The 27,588-nt window shown below is 38.6% G+C and overlaps 1 protein-coding gene across 2 annotated transcripts in view; it reads left to right on the top strand.

Annotated features, from left to right (window-relative positions):
* The first annotated feature begins 8,685 nt into the window (after positions 1–8,685).
* Positions 8,686–27,588, top strand: part of Cfhr3 (complement factor H-related 3) — a 76,713-nt gene continuing 57,810 nt past the window's right edge. For both annotated transcript variants that reach the window (NM_001374102.1, NM_001374101.1), the window contains exon 1: positions 8,686–8,850. In NM_001374102.1, coding sequence (NP_001361031.1) covers positions 8,793–8,850 — 58 coding nt within the window. In that variant the 5' untranslated portion in view covers positions 8,686–8,792. The remainder of the gene's footprint in view (positions 8,851–27,588) is intronic.

Below are 27,588 nucleotides of genomic sequence, written 5' to 3'. Positions count from 1 at the left end.
TTCTGAGAAAGGTCCTGTTTTGGGCCTTCTTCTTCGGCCAGGAGGAGGTCCAAACACAAGATATCTGCGCACCGTCCCTGTAAGAGAGCTTGCCAGCAGAGAGTGCTCTGAGCACTGAAACTCAGAGGAGAGAATCTGTCTCCCAGGTCTGCTGATAGATGGTAACAGAATCACCAGAAGCACAATCTCTAAACAGAGTCAACTATAACAACTAACTCCAGAGATTACCAGATGGCGAAAGGTAAACGTAGGAATCTTACTAACAGGAACCAAGACCACTCACCATCATCAGAACCCAGCACTCCCACTTTGCCCAGTCCAGGGCACCCCAACACACCCGAAATCCTAGACCCAGATTTAAAAGCATATCTCATGATGATGGTAGAGGACATCAAGAAGGACTTTAATAACTCACTTAAAGAAATACAGGAGAACACTGCTAAAGAGTTACAAGTCCTTAAAGAAAAACAGGAAAACACAACCAAACAGGTAGAAGTCCTTATAGAAAAACAAGAAAACACATTCAAACAGGTGATGAAAATGAACAAAACCATACTAGACCTAAAAAGGGAAGTAGACACAATAAAGAAAACAAAAAGTGAGGCAACGCTGGAGATTGAAACCCTAGGAAAGAAATCTGGAATCATAGACACGAGCATCAGCAACAGGATACAAGAGATCGAAGAGAGAATTTCAGGTGCGGAAGATTCCATAGAGAACATCAGCACAACAATAAAGAAAATGGAAAATGAAAAAAGATCCTAACTCAAAACATCCAGGAAATCCAGGACACAATGAGAAGACCAAACCTACGGATAATAGGAGTGGATGAGAATGAAGATTTTCAACTCAAAGGACCAGCATATACCTTCAACAAAATTATAGAAGAAAACTTCACAAATCTAAAGAAAGAGATGCCCATGAACATACAAGAAGCCTACAGAACCCCAAATAGACTGGACCAGAAAAGAAATTCCTCCCGACACATAATAATCAGAACAACAAATGCACTAAATAAAGATAGAATACTAAAAGCAGTAAGGAAAAAAGGTCAAGTAACATATGAAGGCAAGCCTATGAGAATTACACCAGATTTTTCACCAGAGACTATGAAAGCCAGAAGAGCTTGGACAGATGTTATACTGACACTAAGAGAACACAAATTCCAGCCCAGACTACTATACCCAGCCAAACTCTCAATTACCATAGATGGAGAAACCAAAGTATTCCACGACAAAACCAAATTCATACATTATCTCTCCACGAATCCAGCCCTTCAAAGGATAATAACAGAAAAAAACCAATACAAGAATGGGAACAACGCCCTAGAAAAAACAAGAAGGTAATCCCTCAACAAACCTAAAAGAAGACAGCCACAAGAACAGAAAACCAACTTTAACAACAAAAATAACAGGAAGCAACAATTACTTTTCCTTAATATCTCTTAATATAAATGGTCTCAACTCCCCAATAAAAAGACATAGACTAACAAACTGGCTACACAAACAAGACCCAACATTTTGCTGCTTACAGGAAACCCATCTCAGAGAAAAAGATAGACACTACCTCAGAATGAAAGGCTGGAAAACAATTTTCCAAGCAAATGGTATGAAGAAACAAGCTGGAGTAGCCATCCTAATATCTGATAAGATTGATTTCCAAACCAAAGTAATCAAAAAAGACAAGGAAGGGTACTTCATTCTCGTCAAAGGTAAAATCCTCCAAGAGGAACTATCAATTCTGAATATCTATGCTCCAAATACAAGGGCAGTCACATTCATTAAAGAAACTTTAGTAAATCTCAAAGCACACATTGCACCTCACACAATAATAGTGGGAAACTTCAACACACCACTTTCACCAATGGACAGATCATGGAAACAGAAACTAAACAGGGACACAGTGAAACTAACAGAAGTTATGAAACAAATGGACCTGACAGATATCTACAGAACATTTTATCCTAAAACAAAAGGATATACCTTCTTCTCAGCACCTCATGGTACCTTCTCCAAAATTGACCACATAATAGGTCACAAAACAGGCCTCAACAGATTCAAAAATATTGAAATTGTCCCATGCATCCTATCAGATCACCATGCACTAAGGCTGATCTTCAATAACAAAATAAATAATAGAAAGCCAACATTCACGTGGAAACTGAACAACACTCTTCTCAATGATACCTTGGTTAAGGAAGGAATAAAGAAAGAAATTAAGGACTTCTTAGAGTTCAATGAAAATGAAGCCACTTCATACCCAAACTTATGGGACACAATGAAAGCATTTCTAAGAGGAAAACTCATAGCTCTGAGTGCCTCCAAAAAGAAACTAGAGAGAGCATACATTAGCAGCTTGACAACACACCTAAAGGCTCTAGAACAAAAGGAAGCAAATTCACCCAAGAGGAGTAGAAGGCAGGAAATAATCAAACTCAGGGGTGAAATCAACCAAGTGGAAACAAGAAGAACTATTCAAAGAATCAACCAATCGAGGAGCTGGTTCTTTGAGAAAATCAACAAGATAGACAAACCCTTAGCCAGACTCACTAGAGGGCACAGGGAAAGCATTCTAATTAACAAAATCAGAAATGAAAAGGGAGACATAACAACAGATCCCGAAGAAATCCAAAGCACCATCAGGTCCTTCTACAGGAGGCTGTACTCAACAAAACTGGAGAACCTGGATGAAATGGAGAAGTTTCTAGACAGATAGCAGGTACCAAAGTTGAATCAAGATTAGGTTAATGATCTAAACAGCCCGATATCCCCCAAAGAAATAGAAGCAGTCATTAATAGTCTCCCAACCAAAAAAAGCCCAGGACCAGATGGGTTTAGTGCAGAGTTCTATCAGACCTACAAAGAAGATCTAATCCCAGTTCTTCACAAACTATTCCACAAAATAGAAACAGAAGGTACTCTACCCAATTCATTCTATGAAGCCACAATTACTCTGATACCTAAACCACAAAAAGACCCCACAAAGATAGAGAACTTCAGACTAATATCCCTTATGAATATTGATGCAAAAATCCTCAATAAAGTTCTTGCTAACTGAATCCAAGAACACATCAAAACAATCTTCCATCCTTGGTTCAATATACGGAAATCCATCAACGTAATCCAGTATATAAATAAACTCAAAGACAAAAACCACATGATCATCTCGTTAGATGCTGAAAAAGCATTTGACAAAATCCAACACCCATTCATGATAAAAGTCTTGTAAAGATCAGGAAATCAAGGCCCATACCTAAATATGATAAAAGCAATCTACAACAAACCAGTAGCCAGCATCAATGTAAATGGTGAGAAACTTGAAGCAATCCCACTAAAATCAGGGACTAGACAAGGCTGTCCACTCTCTCCCTACCTATTCAACATTATACTTGAAGTCCTAGCCAGAGCAATTAGACAACAAAAGGAGATCAAGGGGATACAAATTGGAAAGGAAGAAGTCAAATTATCACTTTTTGCAGATGATATGATAGTATATATAAGTGACCCTAAAAATTCCACCAGAGAACTCCTAAACCTGATAAACAGCTTCGGTGAAGTAGCTGGATATAAAATTAACTCAAACAAGTCAATGGCCTTTCTCTACACAAAGGACAAACAGGCTGAGAAAGAAATTAGGGAAACAACACCCTTCTCAATAGCCACAAATAATATAAAATACCTAGGCGTGACTCTAACTAAGGAAGTGAAAGATCTGTATGACAAGAACTTCAAGTCTCTGAAGAAAGAAATTAAAGAAGATCTCAGAAGATGGAAAGATCTCCCATGCTCATGGATAGGCAGGATCGATATAGTAAAAATGGCTCTCTTGCCAAAAGCAATCTACAGATTCAATGCAATCCCCATCAAAATTCCAACTCAATTCTTCAACGAATTAGAAAGGGCAATCGGCAGATTCATCTGGAATAACAAAAAACCTAGGATAGCAAAAACTCTTCTCAAGGATAAAAGAACCTCTGGTGGAATCACCATGCCCGACCTAAAGATGTACTACAGAGCAATTGTGATAAAAACAGCATGGTACTGGTATATCGACAGACAAGTAGACCAATGGAACAGAATTGAAGACCCAGAGATGAACCCACACACCTATGGTCACTTGATCTTTGACAAGGGAGCTAAAACCATCCAGTGGAAGAAAGACAGCATTTTCAACAATTGGTGCTGGCACAACTGGTTGTTATCATGTAGAAGAATGCGAATCGATCCATACTTATCTCCTTGTACTAAGGTCAAATCTAAGTGGATCAAAGAACTTCACATAAAACCAGAGACACTGAAACTTATAGAGGAGAAAGTGGGGAAAAGCCTTGAAGATATGGGCACAGGAGAAAAATTCCTGAACAGAACAGCAATGGCATGTGCTGTAAGATCGAGAATTGACAAATGGGACCTAATGAAACTCCAAAGTTTCTGCAAGGCAAAAGACACCGTCAACAAGACAAAAAGACCACCAACAGATTGCGAAAGGATTTTTACCTATCCTAAATCAGATAGGGGGCTAATATCCAACATATATAAAGAACTCAAGAAGGTGAACTTCAGAAAATCGAACCACCCCATTAAAAAATGGGGCTCAGAACTGAACAAAGAATTCTCACCTGAGGAATACCGAATGGCAGAGAAGCACCTGAAAAAATGTTCAACATCCTTAATCATCAGGGAAATGCAAATCAAAAAAACCCTGAGATTCCACCTCACACCAGTCAGAATGGCTAAGATGAAAACTTCAGGTGACATCAGATGCTGGCGAGGATGTGGAGAAAGAGGAACACTCCTCCATTGTTGGTGGGATTGCAAGCTTGTACAACCACTCTGGAAATCAGTCTGGCGGTTCCTCAGAAAATTGGACATAGTACTACCGGAAGATCCAGCAATACCTCTTCTGGGCATATATCCAGAAGATGCCCCAACCGGTAAGAAGGACACATGCTCCACTATGTTCATAGCAGCCTTATTTATAATAGCCAGAAGCTGGAAAGAACCCAGATGCCCCTCAACAGAGGAATGGATACAGAAAATGTGGTACATTTACACAATGGAGTACTACTCAGCTATTAAAAAGAATGAATTTATGAAATTCCTAGGCAAATGGATGGACCTGGAGGGCATCATCCTGAGTGAGATAACCCAATCACAAAGGAACTCTCTCACAATATGTACTCACTGATAAGTGGATATTAGCCCAGAAACTTAGGATACCCAAGATATAAGATATAATTTGCTAAAAACATTAAACTCAAGAGAAAGAAGACCAAAGTGTGGACACTTTGCCCCTTCTTAGAATAGGAAACAAAACACCCATGGAAGGAGTTACAGAGACAAAATTTGGAAGTGTGACGAAAGGATGGACCATCTAGTGATTGCCATATCCAGAGATCCATCCCATGATCAGCTTCCAAACGCTGACACCATTGCATACACTAGCAAGATTTTGCTGAAAGGACCCAGATATAGCTGTCTCTTGCGAGACTAGTCCAGGGCCTAGCAAACACAGAAGTGGATGCTCACAGTCAGCTATTGAATGGACCACAGGGCCCCCAATGGAGGAACTAGAGAAAGCACCCAAGGAACTAAAGGGAACTGCAACCCTATAGGTGGAACAACATTATGAACTAAGCAGTACCCCGGAGCTCTTGACTCTAGCTGCATATGTATCAAAAGATGGCCTAGTCGGCTATCACTGGAAAGAGAGGCCCATTGGACTCGCAAATTTTATATGCCCTAGTACAGGGGAACGCCAGGGCCAAAAAGGGGGAGTGGGTGCGTAGGGGAGTGGGGGTGTATGGGTATGGGGGACTTTTGATATAGCATTGGAAATGTAAATGAGCTAAATACCTAATAAAAATGAAAAAAAAGAAATATTAACTCTAAAAAGAAAATTAAAAAGAAATAAAAAACAAGGCACAGCACATATAGTACCCAACATTTTCTATATGATTAGTTATCAAAACAAGAAAATACTCTTAACAAAACATGAAAGAAAATGTATCCTATTATAAAGAAAGAGATGCTTAACAGGGTAAAGTAGTCTCATAGTAAAAGAAATAGTAATAGAAAGAGAAAATCCCCATGATGTTTAAAAATGAAACACAACATGTGTACATGACATAGAGTATTTTAAAGTTGAAAGGGAAAAACATTCACTCACACATAAAGGCAGGCACATAAAATTAACACATGATTTCTCAATAATGATTATGAGAGGCAGAGGACCTAGAAAGATCATGTGTAAACTCTAAAACCTTGCACCGTCCTCAAATAGTAACTTGAAATGCATCAAAGAACTAAGCCTAAAAACTGAAACACATGTCTAGACAAAATGATAGGCAACCTGCATGATATAGGTGCACGAAAGAACTTTCTGTATATGACTCCTTTTGTACAATATTTAAGCTCAACACTAGACGTGAGGAACTTCTAAAACCTAAAAATCTCTTGCAGAACCCAGGAAACAATCGACAGGATGAAGAGGAAACCTACTAAGGGAGGGAGATCTTTTCTAGTGATACATGTGAGAAAAGACTAATATCAGAAATAAAAAAGAACTCAGAAAGAAAGAAATAACCCATACAAAAATAAATGTCCCATTCAAAAACAGGCCTGGGATATGCACAGAGAGTGTACAAAAGAAAAAACAAAAGATTTATGTCAAGTCTTATTCCATTCTGTTATGGTGTATTTGGTTGATATTTCTTAGAAACCTGTTCTTTTTTAAAATAAAATGAAGGAGTAGTGGATCTGGGGAAAGGGGAGGGAGGTAGAGGGCGAACTGGAAAAAATGGAGGGAGAGGACACTGCTGTTGGGATGTATTAAATGAAAGATTAGTAATAAAAAGAAAAGAGATAAAAGAAGATGAAAAATGGCTAATAAATTTTTCAAACAAGGATCTTGAACTCTAGTAGTTAGGAAAATGTAAATCAAAACAACTCTTTAGTTTTCACATGTTTCTGTCAGCATTGTGAAGATTAACAACTACCACCAATACCAAAATTACAGCAAAACCCTGACAACAAATGCTGGTGGAAATGGAAACCTCATGAAACTTCTATTATATTGAAAACTGGTGCAGGCATAATGGAAATCAATACAGAGAATCCTCAATATGTCTAAAATAAATCTACCTCATGTCGTAGCAGTACCATGCCTTGATAAATGCCAAATCAGTTGACATCTTGACCCACATATACTTGCTCATCTATGTTCATCGCTGCTCTTTCCACAATAGATGGTGAATGAAAGCCACCTAAATGTTCTTCAAATGATGAGCAGATCATAAACATTCCTGGCATATACAATATGGAATACCATTCAACTATAAAGAAAAGTGAAATCATAAACTTTTAAGGAAAATGGACGAACCAGAAAAGATTGTACGGAGTATGGTAACCCAAACCCATGAAGACAAACTTCACATAATCTTCCTTATTAGAGAGGTCTAGCTTCAAATCTTCACATGCAAGGTTATACACCAAAGCAACTGCAGAAACCAGAAAGGTAACTATATACCATTACCAGAGTAGTAGGGTGGATGAACAACAGAAAGGAGAATAGAGTACAAATTATTTAGCAGAAGGAATAGGAAAAAAAAAAAAAGGAGAGGGTGACATACTTAGGGAAGTAGAAGGAGAAAAACACGAGAGAAAGAATATTGAAATAGTGCATGGGAATGTCATAAGGAATCATATTATTAACTCCTCAATCAGAATAATGTGTGTGTGTGTGTGTGTGTGTGTACACGCACACACATGCAGTTCTATATGTGAAGGCCCATATCTACAACCAAAACCATCTATCAAACAACAATATTAGACAAGAGAAGCACTCTTCTGAGTTGTTGGTCAAGGTTGTCTAATAGAAGTCAAGATACTGATGACTGTTTCTATGGCACTTTGTTGTCCCCAAGAGGTAGATAATTCTAAATTGTGTATTCGATGTAGCCGCCTGCAGCCACACTAACTGGGTTCCTGAATGGGAGGCCGGAGCTGTATAGAAGAAAACGACGAGAGAAATAATGAAGGCCAAGACATTTTTCTGTTCAAGGCCCCAAAGTTTACTAAGAGTCTGTGTTTATAAAGGAGGGAGGACCATTCCCTGCCAATCCAGTCTTGATGTCATCTGTTGCCAGCCTGTTGGTTGCTGTCTCCAGAATATCTCAAGGGCCTCTCAGTAGGTAGCAGTGTCTTGGAGAAGAGCAGTAGCAGGTGACAGAACAATAGAGCCATCTAAGTCTGAAGGTTCCACCCCAGGTGGTCTCATACTCAGTGGCAGCGAGGTCTGAATCAGCCTCCTTCACGGCTGGGGAAGGCTACAATTCCATATCACAGGGTCCAAATGATCCTAAGCTGAATCTGTTCTGAAATTTCCTACCTGACATATACCATTCATTTTATTAGAAGTAGCTATGTAAGCTTACAAAGAAAAAAAAAAAAAAATCACCAACCATCCTAACCAGCTATTGTGCCTATAAGACAAGAGTAACTTATTCTCTCATATTCCTTTCTGCATAACAATTTGACTGACCAAAAAAAATGGCACTAAAAAATGAATGATGTTACATTGCTTCATAAGTGTAAAATAATTAACTTAATATTGTGAAATAGTTGATTGAATATTGTTTATTTTGCCCCTCCCTTTTGAACTTTGATGTTTACCAAACTGGATGCCAGTAATACACTGAAGTTCAATGTCATACACAGCATTTTTAATGACGGGGTTCCCAGAAGGACCACCACATCTGGAGCTTTAAGCTTTAGAACATGGGGTTCTGCAGCATGTTGCTCTTATCCATTATCTTTCTAACTGCATGGCTTTCTACTGCTAAAGGGGAAGGTAAGTGGAAGCAGATTTGAAACATGAAATTTCTAGCCAAATATTTTAACTCCTGTATGTCTATGAGAATATTTTAAATTTATTTTAACTTTGATAAAACAGTATTAATAAAAACTAAATTATGAAATATTTTAGGTAAAAACAAAACATATTGATAGTAAAAATAAATTAAATTTTGGAAATAGTCTCTGATAAGCAATAAGAGAGAAAAATTGACTAAAGGGATTTTCTCAGTTCTCTAATTTGAAAAATGTGAATAGCCTCTAAATTATAATTTGGAGAGAAAAAAGAAATTCATCTTGTAAATGTGTAAATAGTATATATAAGAAGATTAAATTTCAAAATGAAATTTCACCTAAAGAAAAAGTACCTGACAGAGTCTAAATATATCTAGGTCGATGTGGGATTGATTTCATCTCCACAAATTGGATATATTTTAATTTCATAGTCTTTAAAATGAGTAACTTTTCCTATTTCAAACGAATTATATTGCAGATAATGGACATGTCTTTAATGAGATAAGAAAGAATTATGCTATTTTGCAACAGTATTTATTTCCCTGTTTGTTGTTTGCTAATGTTTCCACAAAATGAGGGGTGATTTATGGAATTCCTCAGTCCCCATATTACATTTATTTTAAGATCCACCCTTTCTCATTTTGTATCATTTCAGAGATTTAAGCTCATTTTTATGCTATAAATTTGAATTCACTTTGAATTGTTGTCACAGGCAAGCATTCATTCAATGAGAGAAAAGTCCACCTGTGAAATGACAAAAAAAAAATTGGCTTTCATTTATTTTATACTTTTATAATTTTGATATTTTCACATAATTATATTGCTCTTCTTTTTTCTTCACAACTGTTCCATAGTCCCCTCCTTCTTCTCTGATTCAGGTTTTCTTTTTTCCCAAATTATTATTGCACACATATTTCTATATCTATATACATATATATCTACACCTAAATAACATTCTTCTTCGTCCATTCAATATGATTTGTAAATACTGTATGACTGATACTCTGTACAGTGTGGAGAATAGTAGTCACACTTTTCCTTTTGAATGAGTGAGTTTACAAACTATACAGTAAGAAAAGCAAAAGAACACGTAATGAGAAAGAGATTAGATAAATAGGTGACACAGACAGACTGAACAATGATAGACAGACAAACAGAGAACATTATTTCAGGAATTACGAAGTCCAACACTGATCTTCTAAGGTAGCTACCTTGTGGCATAACTTATCGCAGCTATCTGGGCTTCCCCTTCTGAAAGTCTTCTTGCATGATACTTCTAAGTAATAGAACAGAGAGTAACAGTAGAGATCACATAATCAAACCAGGTGCTCTCAATTTCCAGCAGGAACTGACTAGAAAAGTTGAAACAATAAGCTGAAGTTTCCAGTTGTGTTTCTCACCCTCACCTCCTGTAGATAAATTGGCTGTCTGATATTTCAGTTGTTTTTTTCTACTCTTCCTGAGAGTCCAGATGGAGAACTCAGACTAGAAGCCTGACCCTGCTTCCTCTAGGGGTTATCTGACATCAGTGCTAATGACATTACCTTTCTGTTATTTTTTTCCTTTTTTGTGGAAGCTTCATGCATTGGGACACAGTTCTACCCTTTAAACTTTAGTTGGATGACATAAAATAGTTTGCCTCATTTATTTCTTCAAGTTATTATCAGTAGCCAATTTCATGATATTATTTTGCCTTCCTATCATCTATTTATCTATCTATCCATCTATCTATTTATCTGCCTATCTATACATTTATCTATCACCTATCATCTCTATGATCTTGTGATTGTAAAACAATCTTTATTCTTTTTGTCTCTTTTATGGAAAAGAGATTCCTTTTATTTCCTTTATTATTGGATATTTTATTTATTTATATTTCAAATGTTATCTCCTCCCCAATTTTCCCCCAGAACCTCCCTATCCCATCTACCCTCCTCCTGCTTCTATGGGTGTGTGCCCCCACCCACCTATCAACCTACACTTCCCTGCCTGCCCTTGCATTCAGTTAACCTGAGGCATCAAGCTTCCATAGGACCAAGGACCTTTTATTCCCTTGATGCCCACCAAGGCCATCCTCTGCTACATATATTTCTGAAGCCATGGGTCCCTCCATGAATACCCCCCTTGGTTGGTAGTTTAGACCCTAGAAGCTCTAATTGGTTGATATTGATGTTCTTCTTATGGGGTTGCAAACCCCTTCAGCTTCTTCAGTCCTTTCTCTATGTCATCTATTGGGGGCCCCATGATCAGTTCAATGGTTGGCTGTAAGCATCCATCACTGTATATGTCAGCATACACTTCTTGGCATCCACAATAGTGTCTGTATTTGGTGACTGTATATGGGTTGGATCCCCCAGTGAGGCAGTCTCTGGGTGGCCTTTCCTTCAGTCTCTGTTCCACACTTTGTCTCCTTATTTGCTCCTGTGAGTATTTTCTTCCTCCTTCTAAGAAGGACTGAAGCACCCACACTTTGGTCTTCCTTCTTCTTGAGCTTCATGCGGTCTGTAAATTGTATCTTGTGTATTCAGAGATTTTGAACTAATATCCACTCATCAGTGAATGCATACCACATCTGTTCTTTTGTGAGAAAAGAGATTCTTTTAAGTTGGATTTTTTTTTTCCGGAGCTGAGGACCGAACCCAGGCCCTTGGGCTTGCTAGGCAAGCGCTCTACCACTGAGCTAAATCCCCAACCCCGAGAAAAGAGATTCTTATCTCATACAATATTTCATGATTATGTTTCCTCTTCCTTTATGCCTCCCAGTTGCTCCCTCTGTCCTCTCCCATCTAGATCTATCTGTTTTCTATCAAAAGAGTAGGCTTCTAAAACATAACAAGAAAACAAAAATAAATAAAATATAATACAATAATACATAAACTATTGCATTGAATTTGGAAAAGAGAGAACTATGTGCAGCCTCCCACAAGCCTGAAGCAGGCTGAGCCAGACTTTGACTTTGCTTGCCCCTAAGGAGATTACTACAGGTGGAGCCTGCCTCCCTGGATCACTCTATTGTTCAGCCACTGCTGCTGCTGCTACCTGCTGGGAGTTGCCTAGCTATTCCAGAGACTACAAGTGGTCACCTGCAGCTGGGCTCCAAGGATGATTTGGCGGGAATGGGCTTTTCCCTCTCCTGTATAAAGTGTGTCCTCCATTAAAAATTTGAACCTTGAGCAGACTAGTTGTCTTGTTTCCATTGTTTCTCAACCCGCCTAGATTCCTTCTTCTCTTCCAGTTCCAAGATGCCTCCCAGGCTCAAACCTGGACATGAGACCTGCAGGCCAGCCCCAACAACTATGGAAGGAAATAAATCCAAGAGAATGCACAATAATCAGAAAACCATTCATTCACATACTTCAGAATCCCATATAAACACTAAACTAACACTATAATATATACACAGAGGATGTGGGTCAGAACTATTCAGGGCGTATGTATGCATGATGCTTCAGTCTACAGGAGTTCATATTATATATACACAGAGGATGTGGGGCAGAACCATTCAGGGCCTATGTATGCATGATGTTTCTGTCTACAGGAGTTCATATTAAATTTACTCAGTTGATTTGGAGGGCCTTTTTCTCCTGGGATCTTGCATCCCCTGGGGTGCTTTATGTTCTAGCTATTTCTGAAAGTTTTCCTGAATTTTGAGGGAAAGGGTTTGATGGATAGATCCATTGGGAGACTAGTGTCCCAAGGTCTCTCTTTTCCACACCAACCTTTCTACTTGCCCCTGGTGTGTGTGTGTGTGTGTGTGTGTGTGTGTGTGTGTGTGTGTGTGTGTGTGAAATATGTAGCTCTGGATATGTCTAATGGTTCCTACCTGTTGTAGGAGGAAACCTCTCTGGTCATCACTGAAGAAAGTGCTGATAGACCTGTATAGCCAAATATAATTAGGAATAACTTTATTTCTTTTTCCAAGTCAAGTATTAATTTTTTTACACTAGCTCTTTAGACTCTAGTCTCTGGTTCTCTGTCACCCAATCAATATTGAGTATGAGTTTCATCTTATGGTGTGGGCCTTAATTAAAATCAGACATTGATTTGTTAGACCAATAAGCCCAGTGCCACCATTGGCCTGTCATATTTGGCAAGTAGAACAGCATTGTAGATTAAAGGTTTGGGGACTGGGTTGGTGAATATTATTTTCTTTTGGTAGCTTACAGAGTACTTTCCTCTACTCATGTCCCTAGAACACAGAGATGAAACTTATTAGGTATCCACCAGCTTATCCTTTCCCTGTTCAATGAGTTGTGTGGGCGTTATCTTCACAAATGTGAACTTGGTAGCTTGGGGAAAAGAAGCTATTGCCTTGTCAATAGCCTGGATTTTAGGGGATTTCTTTGACCCCATTTGTCTAATAAGTCAATCACATGTAAACCAATACCAGGACTGGAAATTTTATTTGTTGATCAAAGATGACCAGTTGGGACTCCATGTTTTCCATTATTTGGAGACTTCATTAGGAACACTTTCATATATATTTAGGAATATTATCTGCAATAAATTTTCATAGTCCCCCTCAAATATCCTCAATCCTAGTTGTCTCTTCCTGCACTCTCTCCTCAGTACCTCCTGTTCTCATTGGCTCTTCCACAAAATTCACCTAGAAATCCTATTTTATTTCCCCTCCAAATGAGACTCGTGTGTCCCCCTAGTGCTTTCCTTTATACTTAATTCCCATGGGCCTATGGACGATAGCTTGATAATCATTTACTAAATGACTAATCCCCACATATGAGTGAAGACATAGCATATTTAACTTCCAGGATCTGTGAAAATTTTTGTTAGAATTTACATGGGGATTGCATTGAATCTGTATATTACATTTGATAGGATATATGCCAGTACTACATATCCATGAGCATGGAAGTTTTTAACCAGGCTGCTGATGTCTGATTCATTTTTTTTTCTTGAAAGACTTAAATATTTTATCATATATCCCTTTCAGTTGCTTCAGTAGAATTATCTCAAGAGAGTTTACATTGTGTAATGCTATTGTAAATACTATTACTTCTTTGACTGCTTTCTCAGTTCATTTATCATTGTATATATCGAAGCTGTTGATTTTCTGAATTAATTTTATATACAGCTACTTTGCTCAAAGAGCTTATTAGGTATCCCCTTGTGTGACTTTTTTTTTTTTTTGCATCACTTATGTATACTATTATACCACCTAGGAAGAAATATAATTTGACTTCTTTCTTTCTAGTGTGTATCCCCATGATGTCTTTCAGTTGTCTTATCAATCTAGCTAAGACTTCAAGTATTGAATAGATAGAGAAATCATGCACAGCCTTGTCTTGTTCCAGATTTTAGTGGACTTGCTGTTCCATCTGACCTGAGGCTGACTATTGTTTTTCTGTAACTGAGTTATCATGTTGATTTAGGCCCCTTTGGTCCCTAAACTCTTAGAACGTTTATCATGAAGGGGTGCTAGAATTTTGTCAATCATTTAATGCAATGATGCTATGGTTTCTTTCTTTTAGTTTACTATTATAGTTACTATGACTACTGATATACATATGTTGAACCATCCTTTTCTCTCTCAGATGAAGCCCACTTGATGGCTTCATGGTGGACGATGTGTTGGATGTGCTTTTCAATTCCAAATTTCAACTATTGTATTGAGTACACTTTAAATCTATATTCATAAGGGAAGTTGTTCTTTATTTCTCTTTCTTTATTCTTTATGTGATTTGAATGCCAGGGTAATGCTTGTCAAATCAAATGAATTGAGCCATGTTCCTTCTGTTTGTAGTTTCTGAAAAAATATGAGGAGTATTGCAATTAACTCTTGTTTGAAAGAATGGTAGAATTCTGCTCTAAAATCCTCTGAGTTTGAGATTATTTTGATTGTGGTATTTAAATAATGGTTTCTATTTCCTTAGGGGCTATAGGTCTCTTTTAATTGTTTTTCTGTCCTTGATTTAACATGGGGAAGTGGTACCTATGAAAGAATTATCCATTTCTTTCAGAGATTCCAGTTTGATGGAGTATAGGTTTTTAAAGTATGATGTTAGGAATCTCTGGATTTTCTTGATGTCATATTTTTGGCGCTTTCATTTCTGATTTTGTTCATTTTGATATCCAGTCTTTACCTTTTAGATAAATTGACATATGATCTGTCAATTTTATTAAAATTTTAAAAAAATAATTCTTTGTTTCATTTATGCTTTGTATTGTTTTCCTTGTTTGTACTTTATTGATTTCAGTACTGAATAGATGGTCAGAATAACATTTATCACAGAATTGCTTATTTTGTGCCAATTGTTTCCTTTTATTGTGATTTCTTCTTTTTGATCTAGAGCTTTCAGGTTATGTTTCTAGTATGATATTTCTCGAGGTGTTTTATTTTTTAATTAGGCACTTCATGCTATAAACTTGCCTCTATAAACTTTCATTATGTTTTTCTTTTCATTGTATTCTAGAAAATCTTTAACTGCTTCCATAATTTCTGCTTTTAAAGCTTTTTTCATCAGAAGGTTGTTCTGTGTCTATGAATTTATAAGCTTTCTGTTATTTCTGTTATTCTTATCAGCTTTAATCAATGGTGTTCTCATAGGATACAGGGTATTATTTCAATTTTCTTCTATCTGCTATGACTTGTTTTGTTACCAAGTATATGATCATTTTCAGAGGAAGTTCTGTGAGGTACTGAGGAGAAGGTATATTTTTGTGTTTGGGTGAAATGGCTGTATATAACTGTTAAGTTCCTTTGAGTCATAACATCTGTAAATTCTTTTTTTTCCATTTTTTATTAGGTATTTAGCTCATTTACATTTCCAATGCTATACCAAAACTCCCCCATAGCCACCCACCCCCACTCCTCTACCCACCCACTCCCCTTTTTTGGCCCTGGCGTTCCCCTGTACTGGGGCATATAAAGTTTGCATGTCCAATGGGCCTCTCTTTCCAGTGATGGCCGACTAGGCCATCTTTTGATACATATGCAGCTAGAGTCAAGAGCTCCGGGGTACTGGTTAGTTCATAATGTTGTTCCACCTATAGGGTTGCAGATCCCTTTAGCTTCTTGGGTACTTTCTCTAGCTCCTTCATTGGGGGCCATGTGATCCATCCAATAGCCAACTGTGAGCATCCACTTCTATGTTTGCTAGGCCCAGGCATACTCTGACAAGAGACAGCTATATCAGGGTCCTTTCAGCATAATCTTGCTAGTGTATGCAATGGGGTCAGCATTTGGAAGCTGATTATGGGATGGATCCCCGGATATGGCAGTCTCTACATGGTCCATCCTTTTATCTCAGCTCCAAACTTTGTCTCTGTAACTCCTTTCAAGGGTGTTTTGTTCCCACTTCTAAGGAGGGGCATAGTGTCCACACTTCAGTCTTCATTTTTCTTGAGTTTCATGTGTTTAGGAAATTGTATCTTATATCTTGGGTATCCTAGGTTTTGGGCTAATATCCACTTATCAGTGAGTACATATTGTGTGAGTTCCTTTGTGAATGTGTTACCTCACTCAGGATGATGCCCTCCAGGTCCATCCATTTGGCTAGGAATTTCATAAATTCATTCTTTTTAATAGCTGAGTAGTACTCCATTGTGTAGATGTACCACATTTTCTGTATCCATTCCTCTGTTGAGGGGCATCTGGGTTCCTTCCAGCTTCTGGCTATTATAAATAAGGCTGCTATGAATATAGTGGAGCATGTGTCCTTCTTACCAGTTGGGGCATCTTCTGGATATATGCCCAGGAGAGGTATTGCTGGATCCTCTGGTAGTACTATGTCCAATTTTCTGAGGAACCGCCAGACTGATTTCCAGAGTGGTTGTACAAGCCTGCAATCCCACCAACAATGGAGGAGTGTTCCTCTTTCTCCACATGCACGCCAGCATCTGCTGTCACCTGAATTTTTGATCTTAGCCATTCTGACTGGTATGAGGTGGAATCTCAGGGTTGTTTTGATTTGCATTTCCCTGATGATTAAGGATGTTGAACATTTTTTCAGGTGCTTCTCTGCCATTCGGTATTCCTCAGGTGAGAATTCTTTGTTCAGTTCTGAGCCCCATTTTTTAATGGGGTTATTTGATTTTCTGAAGTCCACCTTCTTGAGCTCTTTATATATGTTGGATATTAGTCCCCTATCTGATTTAGGATAGGTAAAGATCCTTTCCCAATCTGTTGGTGGTCTTTTTGTCTTATTGACAGTGTCTTTTGCGTTGCAGAAACTTTGGAGTTTCATTAGGTCCCATTTGTCAATTCTCGATCTTACAGCACAAGCCATTGCTGTTCTGTTCAGGAATTTTTCCCCAGTGCCCATATCTTCAAGGCTTTTCCCCACTTTCTCCTCTATAAGTTTCAGTGTCTCTGGTTTTATGTGAAGTTCCTTGATCCACTTAGATTTGACCTTAGTACAAGGAGATAAGTATGGATTGATTCGCATTATTCTACACGATAACAACCAGTTGTGCCAGCACCAAATGTTGAAAATGCTGTCTTTCTTCCACTGGATGGTTTTAGCTCCCTTGTCGAAGATCAAGTGACCATAGGTGTGTGGGTTCATTTCTGGGTCTTCAATTCTATTCCATTGGTCTACTTGTCTGTCTCTATACCAGTACCATGCTGTTTTTATCACAATTGCTCTGTAGTAAAGCTTTAGGTCAGGCATGGTGATTCCGCAAGAGGTTCTTTTATCCTTGAGAAGAGGTTTTGCTATCCTCGGTTTTTTGTTATTCCAGATGAATTTGCAAATTGCTCCTTCTAATTCTTTGAAGAATTGAGTTGGAATTTTGATGGGGATTGCATTGAATCTGTAGATTGCTTTTGGCAAGATAGCCATTTTTACAATGTTGATCCTGCCAATCCATGAGCATGGGAAAACTTTCCATCTTCTGAGATCTTCTTTAATTTCTTTCTTCAGAGACTTGAAGTTTTTATCATACAGATCTTTCACTTCCTTAGTTAGAGTCACGCCGAGATATTTTATATTATTTGTGACTATTGAGAAGGGTGTTGTTTCCCTAATTTCTTTCTCAGCCTGTTTATTCTTTGTGTAGAGAAAGGCCATTGACTTGTTTGAGTTAATTTTATATCCAGCTACTTCACCGAAGCTGTTTATCAGGTTTAGGAGTTCTCTGGTGGAATTTTTAGGGTCACTTATATATACTATCATATCATCTGCAAAAAGTGATATTTTTGACTTCCTCTTTTCCAATTTGTGTCCCCTTGATCTCCTTTTGTTGTCGAATTGCTCTGGCTAATACTTCAAGTACTATGTTGAAAAGGTAGGGAGAAAGTGGGCAGCCTTGTCTAGTCCCTGATTTTAGTGGGATTGCTTCCAGCTTCTCTCCATTTACTTTGATGTTGCCTACTGGTTTGCTGTAGATTGCTTTTGTTATGTTTAGGTATGGGCCTTGAATTCCTGACCTTTCCAAAACTTTTATCATGAATGGGTGTTGGATCTTGTCAAATGCTTTTTCTGCATCTAACGAAATGATCATGTGGTTTTTGTCTTTGAGTTTGTTTATATAATGGATTACATTGATGGATTGTCGTATATTAAACCATCCCTGCATCCCTGGAATAAAACCTACTTGGTCAGGATGGATGATTGCTTTAATGTGTTCTTGGATTCGGTTAGCGAGAATTTTATTAAGGATTTTTGCATCGATATTCATAAGAGAAATTGGTCTGAAGTTCTCTATCTTTGTTGGATCTTTCTGTGGTTTAGGTATCAGAGTAATAGTGGCTTCATAAAACGAGTTGGGTAGAGTACCTTCTACTTCTATCTTGTGAAATAGTTTCTGCAGAACTGGAATTAGATCTTCTTTGAAGGTCTGATAGAACTCAGCACTAAACCCGTCTGGTCCTGGGCTTTTTTTGGCTGGGAGACTATTAATAACTGCTTCTATTTCTTTAGGGGATATGGGACTGTTTAGAAGGTCAACTTGATCCTGATTCAACTTTGGTACCTGGTATCTGTCCAGAAATTTGTCCATTTCTTCCAGATTTTCCAGTTTTATTGAGTATAGCCTTTTGTAGAAGGATCTGATGGTGTTTTGGATTTCTTCAGGATCTGTTGTTATGTCTCCCTTTTCATTTCTGATTTTGTTGATTAGGATTTTGTCCCTTTGCCCTCTAGTGAGTCTAGCTAAGGGTTTATCTATCTTGTTGATTTTCTCAAAGAACCAACTCCTCGTTTGGTTAATTCTTTGAATAGTTCTTCTTGTTTCCACTTGGTTAATTTCACCCCTGAGTTTGATTATTTCCTGCCATCTACTCCTCTTGGGTGAATTTGCTTCCTTTTTTTCTAGAGCTTTTAGATGTGTTGTCAAGCTGCTAGTATGTGCTCTCTCCCGTTTCTTCTTGGAGGCACTCAGAGCTATGAGTTTCCCTCTTAGAAATGCTTTCATTGTGTCCCAAAGGTTTGGGTACGTTGTGGCTTCATTTTCATTAAACTCTAAAAAGTCTTTAATTTCTTTCTTTATTCCTTCCTTGACCAAGGTATCATTGAGAAGAGTGTTGTCTCGAGCCGCGGGCTTCCTGGCCAGCGGAGTTGCCTGACACCCTGACACCCGCAAGGGCCCACACAGGATTCTCCACGGGATCCTAAGACCCCTGGTGAGTGGAACACAGCGCCGGCCCCAATCCAATTGAGCGGAACCTGAGACTGCGGTACATAGGGAAGCACACTGCCCGGGCCTGACCCGGGACAAAGACCACTTCCGCTCCACTCGAGCCGCAGGCTTCCTGGCCGGTGGAGTTGCCTGGCGCCCGCAGGGGCCCACACGGGTTTCTCCACGGGATCCTGGGACCTCTAGTGAGTGGAACAAAACTTCTGCCAGGAGTCCTGTTCGAACACCAGATATCTGGGTACCCTCCCTGCAAGAAGAGAGCTTTCCTGCAGAGAGTACTCTACCCACTGAAACCAAGGAGAGTGCTACCCTCCCAGTTCTGCTTATAGAGGCTAACAGAGTCACCTGAAGTACAAGCTCTTAACAGGGACAATTATAACAGCTAGCTTCAGAGATTACCAGATGGCGAAAGGCAAACGTAAGAATCCTACTAACAGAAATCAAGACCACTCACCATCATCAGAACGCAGCACTCCCACCCCACATAGTCCTGGGCACCCCAACACAACCGAAAATCTAGACCCAGATTTAAAAACATTTTTCATGATGATGATAGAGGACATCAAGAAGGACTTTCATAAGTCACTTAAAGAATTACAGGAGAGCACTGCTAAAGAGTTACAGACCCTTAAAGAAAAGCAGGAAAACACAGCCAAACAGGTAGAAGTCCTTAAAGAAAAACAGGAAAACACATCCAAACAGGTAATGGAAATGAACAAAACAATACTAGAACTAAAAAGGGAAGTAGACACAGTAAAGAAAACTCAAAGCGAGGCAACGCTGGAGATAGAAACCCTAGGAAAGAGATCTGGAACCATAGATGCGAGCATCAGCAACAGAATACAAGAAATGGAAGAGAGAATCTCAGGTGCAGAAGATTCCATAGAGAACATCGACACAACAGTCAAAGAAAATACAAAATGCAAAAGGATCCTAACTCAAAACATCCAGGAAATTCAGGACACAATGAGAAGGCCAAACCTACGGATAATAGGAATTGATGAGAATGAAGATTTTCAACTAAAAGGGCCAGCTAATATCTTCAACAAAATAATTGAAGAAAACTTCCCAAACATAAAGAAAGAGATGCCCATGATCATACAAGAAGCCTACAGAACTCCAAATAGACTGGACCAGAAAAGAAATTCCTCCCGACACATAATAATCAGAACAACAAATGCACTAAATAAAGATAGAATATTAAAAGCAGTAAGGGAGAAAGGTCAAGTAACATATAAAGGAAGGCCTATCAGAATTACACCAGACTTTTCACCAGAGACTATGAAAGCCAGAAGAGTCTGGACAGATGTTATACAGACACTAAGAGAACACAAATGCCAGCCCAGGCTACTATACCCGGCCAAACTCTCAATTACCATAGATGGAGAAACCAAAGTATTCCACGACAAAACCAAATTCACACAATATCTTTCCACGAATCCAGCCCTTCAAAGGATAATAACAGAAAAGAAGCAATACAAGGACGGAAATCACGCCCTAGAACAAACAAGAAAGTAATCCCTCAACAAACCAAAAAGAAGACAGCCACAAGAACAGAATGCCAACTCTAAAAACAAAAATAAAAGGAAGCAACAATTACTTTTCCTTAATATCTCTTAATATTAATGGACTCAATTCCCCAATAAAAAGACATAGACTAACAGACTGGCTACACAAACAGGACCCAACATTCTGCTGCTTACAGGAAACCCATCTCAGGGAAAAAGACAGACACTACCTCAGAGTGAAAGGCTGGAAAACAATTTTCCAAGCAAATGGTATGAAGAAACAAGCTGGAGTAGCCATTCTAATATCGGATAAAATCGACTTCCAACCCAAAGTTATCAAAAAAGACAAGGAGGGACACTTCATACTCATCAAAGGTAAAATCCTCCAAGAGGAACTCTCAATTCTGAATATCTACGCTCCAAATGCAAGGGCAGCCACATTCATTAAAGACATTTTAGTAAAGCTCAAAGCACACATTGCACCTCACACAATAATATTGGGAGACTTCAACACACCACTTTCATCAAGGGACAGATCGTGGAAACAGAAACTAAACAGGGACACAGTGAAACTAACAGAAGTTATGAAACAAATGGACCTAACAGATATCTACAGAACATTTTATCCTAAAACAAAAGGATATACCTTCTTTTCAGCACCTCATGGGACCTTCTCCAAAATTGACCATATAATTGGTCACAAAACAGGCCTCAACAGATACAAAAATATTGAAATTGTCCCATGTATTCTATCAGACCACCATGGCCTAAGACTGATCTTCAATAACAACATAAATAATGGAAAGCCAACATTCACGTGGAAACTGAACAACACTCTCCTCAATGATACCTTGGTCAAGGAAGGAATAAAGAAAGAAATTAAAGACTTTTTAGAGTTTAATGAAAATGAAGCCACAACGTACCCAAACCTTTGGGACACAATGAAAGCATTTCTAAGAGGGAAACTCATAGCTCTGAGTGCCTCCAAGAAGAAACGGGAGAGAGCACATACTAGCAGCTTGACAACACATCTAAAAGCTCTAGAAAAAAAGGAAGCAAATTCACCCAAGAGGAGTAGACGGCAGGAAATAATCAAACTCAGGGGTGAAATCAACCAAGTGGAAACAAGAAGAACTATTCAAAGAATTAACCAAACGAGGAGTTGGTTCTTTGAGAAAATCAACAAGATAGATAAACCCTTAGCTAGACTTACTAAAGGGCACAGGGACAAAATCCTAATTAACAAACTCAGAAATGAAAAGGGAGACATAACAACAGATCCTGAAGAAATCCAAAACACCATCAGATCCTTTTACAAAAGGTTATACTCAACAAAACTGGAAAACCTGGACAAAATGGACAAATTTCTGGACAGATACCAGGTACCAAAGTTAAGTCAGGATCAAGTTGACCATCTAAACAGTCCCATATCACCTAAAGAAATAGAAGCAGTTATTAATAGTCTCCCAGCCAAAAAAAGCCCAGGACCAGACGGGTTTAGTGCAGAGTTCTATCAGACCTTCAAAGAAGATCTAATTCCAGTTCTGCACAAACTATTTCACAAAATAGAAGTAGAAGGTACTCTACCCAACTCATTTTATGAAGCCACTATTACTCTGATACCTAAACCACAGAAAGATTCAACAAAGATAGAGAACTTCAGACCAATTTCTCTTATGAATATCGATGCAAAAATCCTCAATAAAATTCTTGCTAACCGAATCCAAGAACATATTAAATCAATCATCCATCCTGATCAAGTAGGTTTTATTCCAGGAATGCAGGGATGGTTTAATATTCGAAAATCCATCAATGTAATCCATTATATAAACAAACTCAAAGACAAAAACCACATGATCATCTCGTTAGATGCAGAAAAAGCATTTGACAAGATTCAACACCCATTCATGATAAAAGTTTTGGAAAGATCAGGAATTCAAGGCCCATACCTAAACATGATAAAAGCAATCTACAGCAAACCAGTAGCCAACATCAAAGTAAATGGAGAGAAGCTGGAAGCAATCCCACTAAAATCAGGGACTAGACAAGGCTGCCCACTTTCTCCCTACCTTTTCAACATAGTACTTGAAGTATTAGCCAGAGCAATTCGACAACAAAAGGAGATCAAGGGGATACAAATTGGAAAAGAGGAAGTCAAAATATCACTTTTTGCAGATGATATGATAGTATATATAAGTGACCCTAAAAATTCCAACAGAGAACTCCTAAACCTGATAAGCACCTTCGGTGAAGTAGCTGGATATAAAATAAACTCAAACAAGTCAATGGCCTTTCTCTATACAAAGAATAAACAGGCTGAGAAAGAAATTAGGGAAACAACACCCTTCTCAATAGTCACAAATAATATAAAATATCTCGGCGTGACTCTAACTAAGGAGGTGAAAGATCTGTATGATAAAAACTTCAAATCTCTGAAGAAAGAAACTAATGAAGATCTCAGAAGATGGAAAGATCTCCCATGCTCATGGATTGGCAGGATCAACATTGTAAAAATGGCTATCTTGCCAAAAGCAATCTATAGATTCAATGCAATCCCCATCAAAATTCCAACTCAATTCTTCAATGAATTAGAAGGAGCAATTTGCAAATTCATCTGGAATAACAAAAAACCTAGGATAGCAAAAAGTCTTCTCAAGGATAAAAGAACCTCTGGTGGAATCACCATGCCTGACCTAAAGCTTTACTATAGAGCGATTGTGATAAAAACTGCATGGTACTGGTATAGAAACAGACAAGCAGACCAATGGAATAGAATTGAAGACCCAGAAATGAACCCACACACCTATGGTCACTTGATCTTCGACAAGGGAGCTAAAACCATCCAGTGGAAGAAAGACAGCATTTTCAACAATTGGTGCTGGCACAACTGGTTGTTATCATGTAGAAGAATGCGAATCGATCCATACTTATCTCCTTGTACTAAGGTCAAATCTAAGTGGATCAAAGAACTTCACATAAAACCAGAGACACTGAAACTTATAGAGGAGAAAGTGGGGAAAAGCCTTGAAGATATGGGCACAGGAGAAAAATTCCTGAACAGAACAGCAATGGCATGTGCTGTAAGATCGAGAATTGACAAATGGGACCTAATGAAACTCCAAAGTTTCTGCAAGGCAAAAGACACCGTCAACAAGACAAAAAGACCACCAACAGATTGGGAAAGGATTTTTACCTATCCTAAATCAGATAGGGGGCTAATATCCAACATATATAAAGAACTCAAGAAGGTGAACTTCAGAAAATCGAACCACCCCATTAAAAAATGGGGCTCAGAACTGAACAAAGAATTCTCACCTGAGGAATACCGAATGGCAGAGAAGCACCTGAAAAAATGTTCAACATCCTTAATCATCAGGGAAATGCAAATCAAAACAACCCTGAGATTCCACCTCACACCAGTCAGAATGGCTAAGATAAAAAATTCAGGTGACAGCAGATGCTGGCGTGGATGTGGAGAAAGAGGAACACTCCTCCATTGTTGGTGGGATTGCAGGCTTGTACAACCACTCTGGAAATCAGTCTGGCGGTTCCTCAGAAAATTGGACATAGTACTACCGGAGGATCCAGCAATACCTCTACTGGGCATTTATCCAGAAGATGCCCCAACTGGTAAGAAGGACACATGCTCCACTATGTTCATAGCAGCCTTATTTATAATAGCCAGAAGCTGGAAAGAACCCAGATGCCCCTCAACAGAGGAATGGATACAGAAAATGTGGTACATCTACACAATGGAGTACTACTCAGCTATTAAAAAGAATGAATTTATGAAATTCCTAGCCAAATGGATGGACCTGGAGAGCATCATCCTGAGTGAGGTAACACATTCACAAAGGAACTCACACAATATGTACTCACTGATAAGTGGATATTAGCCCAAAACCTAGGATACCCAAGATATAAGATACAATTTCCTAAACACATGAAACTCAAGAAAAATGAAGACTGAAGTGTGGACACTATGCCCCCTCCTTAGAAGTGGGAACAAAACACCCATGGAAGGAGTTACAGAGACAAAGTTTGGAGCTGAGATGAAAGGATGGACCATGTAGAGACTGCCATATCCAGGGATCCACCCCACAATCAGCATCCAAACGCTGACACCATTGCATACCCTAGAAAGATTTTATTGAAAGGACCCAGATGTAGCTATCTCTTGTGAGACTATGCCGGAGCCTAGCAAACACAGAAGTGGATGCTCACAGTCAGCTAATGGATGGATCACAGGGCTCCCAATGGAAGAGCTAGAGAAAGAACCCAAGGAGCTAAAGGGATCTGCAACCCTATAGTTGGAACAACATTATGATCCAACCAGTACCCCGGAGCTCTTGACTCTAGCTGCATATGTATCAAAAGATGGCCTAATCGGCCATCACTGGAAAGAGAGGCCCATTGGACACGCAAACTTTGTATGCCCCAGTACAGGGGAACGCCAGGGCCAAAAAGGGGGAGTGGGTGGGTAGGGGAGTGGGGGTGGGTGGGTATGGGGGACGTTTGGTATAGCATTTGTAATGTAAATGAGCTAAATACCTAATAAAAAATGGAAAAAAAAAAAAGCCTAGAATTCTACAAAATATCCACTGAGAACTAACGAAGTTTGCTTAGAAGGAAATAAAGGAAAGTTACCATTCACAACAACAAAAAAAAAAAAAAAAAAAAAAAAAAAAGAGAAGAGTGTTGTTCAGTTTCCACGTGAATGTTGGCTTTCCATTATTTATGTTGTTATTGAAGATCAGTCTTAGGCCATGGTGGTCTGATAGGATACATGGGACAATTTCAATATTTTTGTATCTGTTGAGGCCTGTTTTGTGACCAAGTATATGGTCAATTTTGGAGAAGGTCCCGTGAGGTGCTGAGAAGAAGGTATATCCTTTTGTTTTAAAATAAAATGTTCTGTAGATATCTGTCAGGTCCATTTGTTTCATAACTTCTGTTAGTTTCACTGTGTCCCTGTTTAGTTTCTGTTTCCATGATCTGTCCATTGATGAAAGTGGTGTGTTGAAGTCTCCCACTATTATTGTGTGAGGTGCAATGTGTGCTTTGAGCTTTACTAAAGTGTCTTTAATGAATGTGGCTGCCCTTGTATTTGGAGCATAGATATTCAGAATTGAGAGTTCCTCTTGGAGGATTTTACCTTTGATGAGTATGAAGTGTCCCTCCTTGTCTTTTTTGATAACTTTGGGTTGGAAGTCGATTTTATCCGATATTAGAATGGCTACTCCAGCTTGTTTCTTCATACCATTTGCTTGGAAAATTGTTTTCCAGCCTTTCACTCTGAGGTAGTGTCTGTCTTTTTCCCTGAGATGGGTTTCCTGTAAGCAGCAGAATGTTGGGTCCTGTTTGTGTAGCCAGTCTGTTAGTCTATGTCTTTTTATTGGGGAATTGAGTCCATTGATATTAAGAGATATTAAGGAAAGGTAATTGTTGCTTCCTGTTATTTTTGTTGTTAAAGTTGGCATTCTGTTCTTGTGGCTGTCTTCTTTTAGGTTTGTTGAGGGATTAAATTCTTGTTTTTTTTAGGGCGTGGTTCCCGTCCTTGTATTGGTTTTTTTCTGTTATTATCCTTTGAAGGGCTGGATTCGTGGAGAGATAATGGGTGAATTTAGTTTTGTCGTGGAATACTTTGGTTTCTCCATCTATGGTAATTGAGAGTTTGGCTGGGTATAGTAGCCTGGGCTGGCATTTGTGTTCTCTTAGTGTCTGTATAACATCTGTCCAGGCTCTTCTGGCTTTCATAGTCTCTGGTGAAAAATCTGGTGTAATTCTGATAGGCTTGCCTTTATATGTTACTTGACCTTTTTCCCTTACTGCTTTTAGTATTCTATCTTTATTTAGTGCATTTGATGTTCTGATTATTATGTGTCGGGAGGAATTTCTTTTCTGGTCCAGTCTATTTGGAGTTCTGTAGGCTTCTTGTATGTTCATGGGCATCTCTTTCTTTAGATTTGGGAAGTTTTCTTCAATAATTTTGTTGAAGATGTTTGCTGGTCCTTTGAGTTGAAAATCTTCATTCTCATCTACTCCTATTATCCGTAGGTTTGGTCTTCTCATTGTGTCCTGGATTTCCTGGATGTTTTGAGTTAGGATCTTTTTGCATTTTCCATTTTCTTTGATTGTTGTGCCGATGTTCTCTATGGAGTCTTCTGCACCTGAGATTCTCTCTTCCATCTCTTGTATTCTGTTGCTGATGCTGGCATCTATGGTTCCAGATTTCTTTCCTAGGGTTTCTATCTCCAGCGTTGCCTCACTTTGGGTTTTCTTTATTGTGTCTACTTCCCTTTTTAGGTCTAGTATGGTTTTGTTCATTTCCATCACCTGTTTGGATGTGTTTTCCTGTTTTTCTATAAGGACTTCTACCTGTTTGGTTGTGTTTTTCTGTTTTTCTTTAAGGACTTGTAACTCTTTAGCAGTGTTCTCCTGTATTTCTTTAAGTGAGTTGTTGAATTCCTTCTTTATGTCCTCTAACATCATCATGAGATATGCTTTTAAATCCAGGTCTACCTTTTCAGGTGTGTTAGGGTGTCCTGGACTGGGCGAAGTGGGCGTTCTTGGTTCTGATGATGGTGAGTGGTCCTGGTTTCTGTCAGTGGGATTCT

The sequence above is a fragment of the Mus musculus genome, chromosome 1 (assembly GCF_000001635.26).
Source record: "Mus musculus strain C57BL/6J chromosome 1, GRCm38.p6 C57BL/6J".
Lineage (NCBI taxonomy): Eukaryota > Metazoa > Chordata > Mammalia > Rodentia > Muridae > Mus > Mus musculus.
Note: the sequence above shows the minus strand (reverse complement) of the source record. Positions and strands in the feature narration are given on the sequence as shown.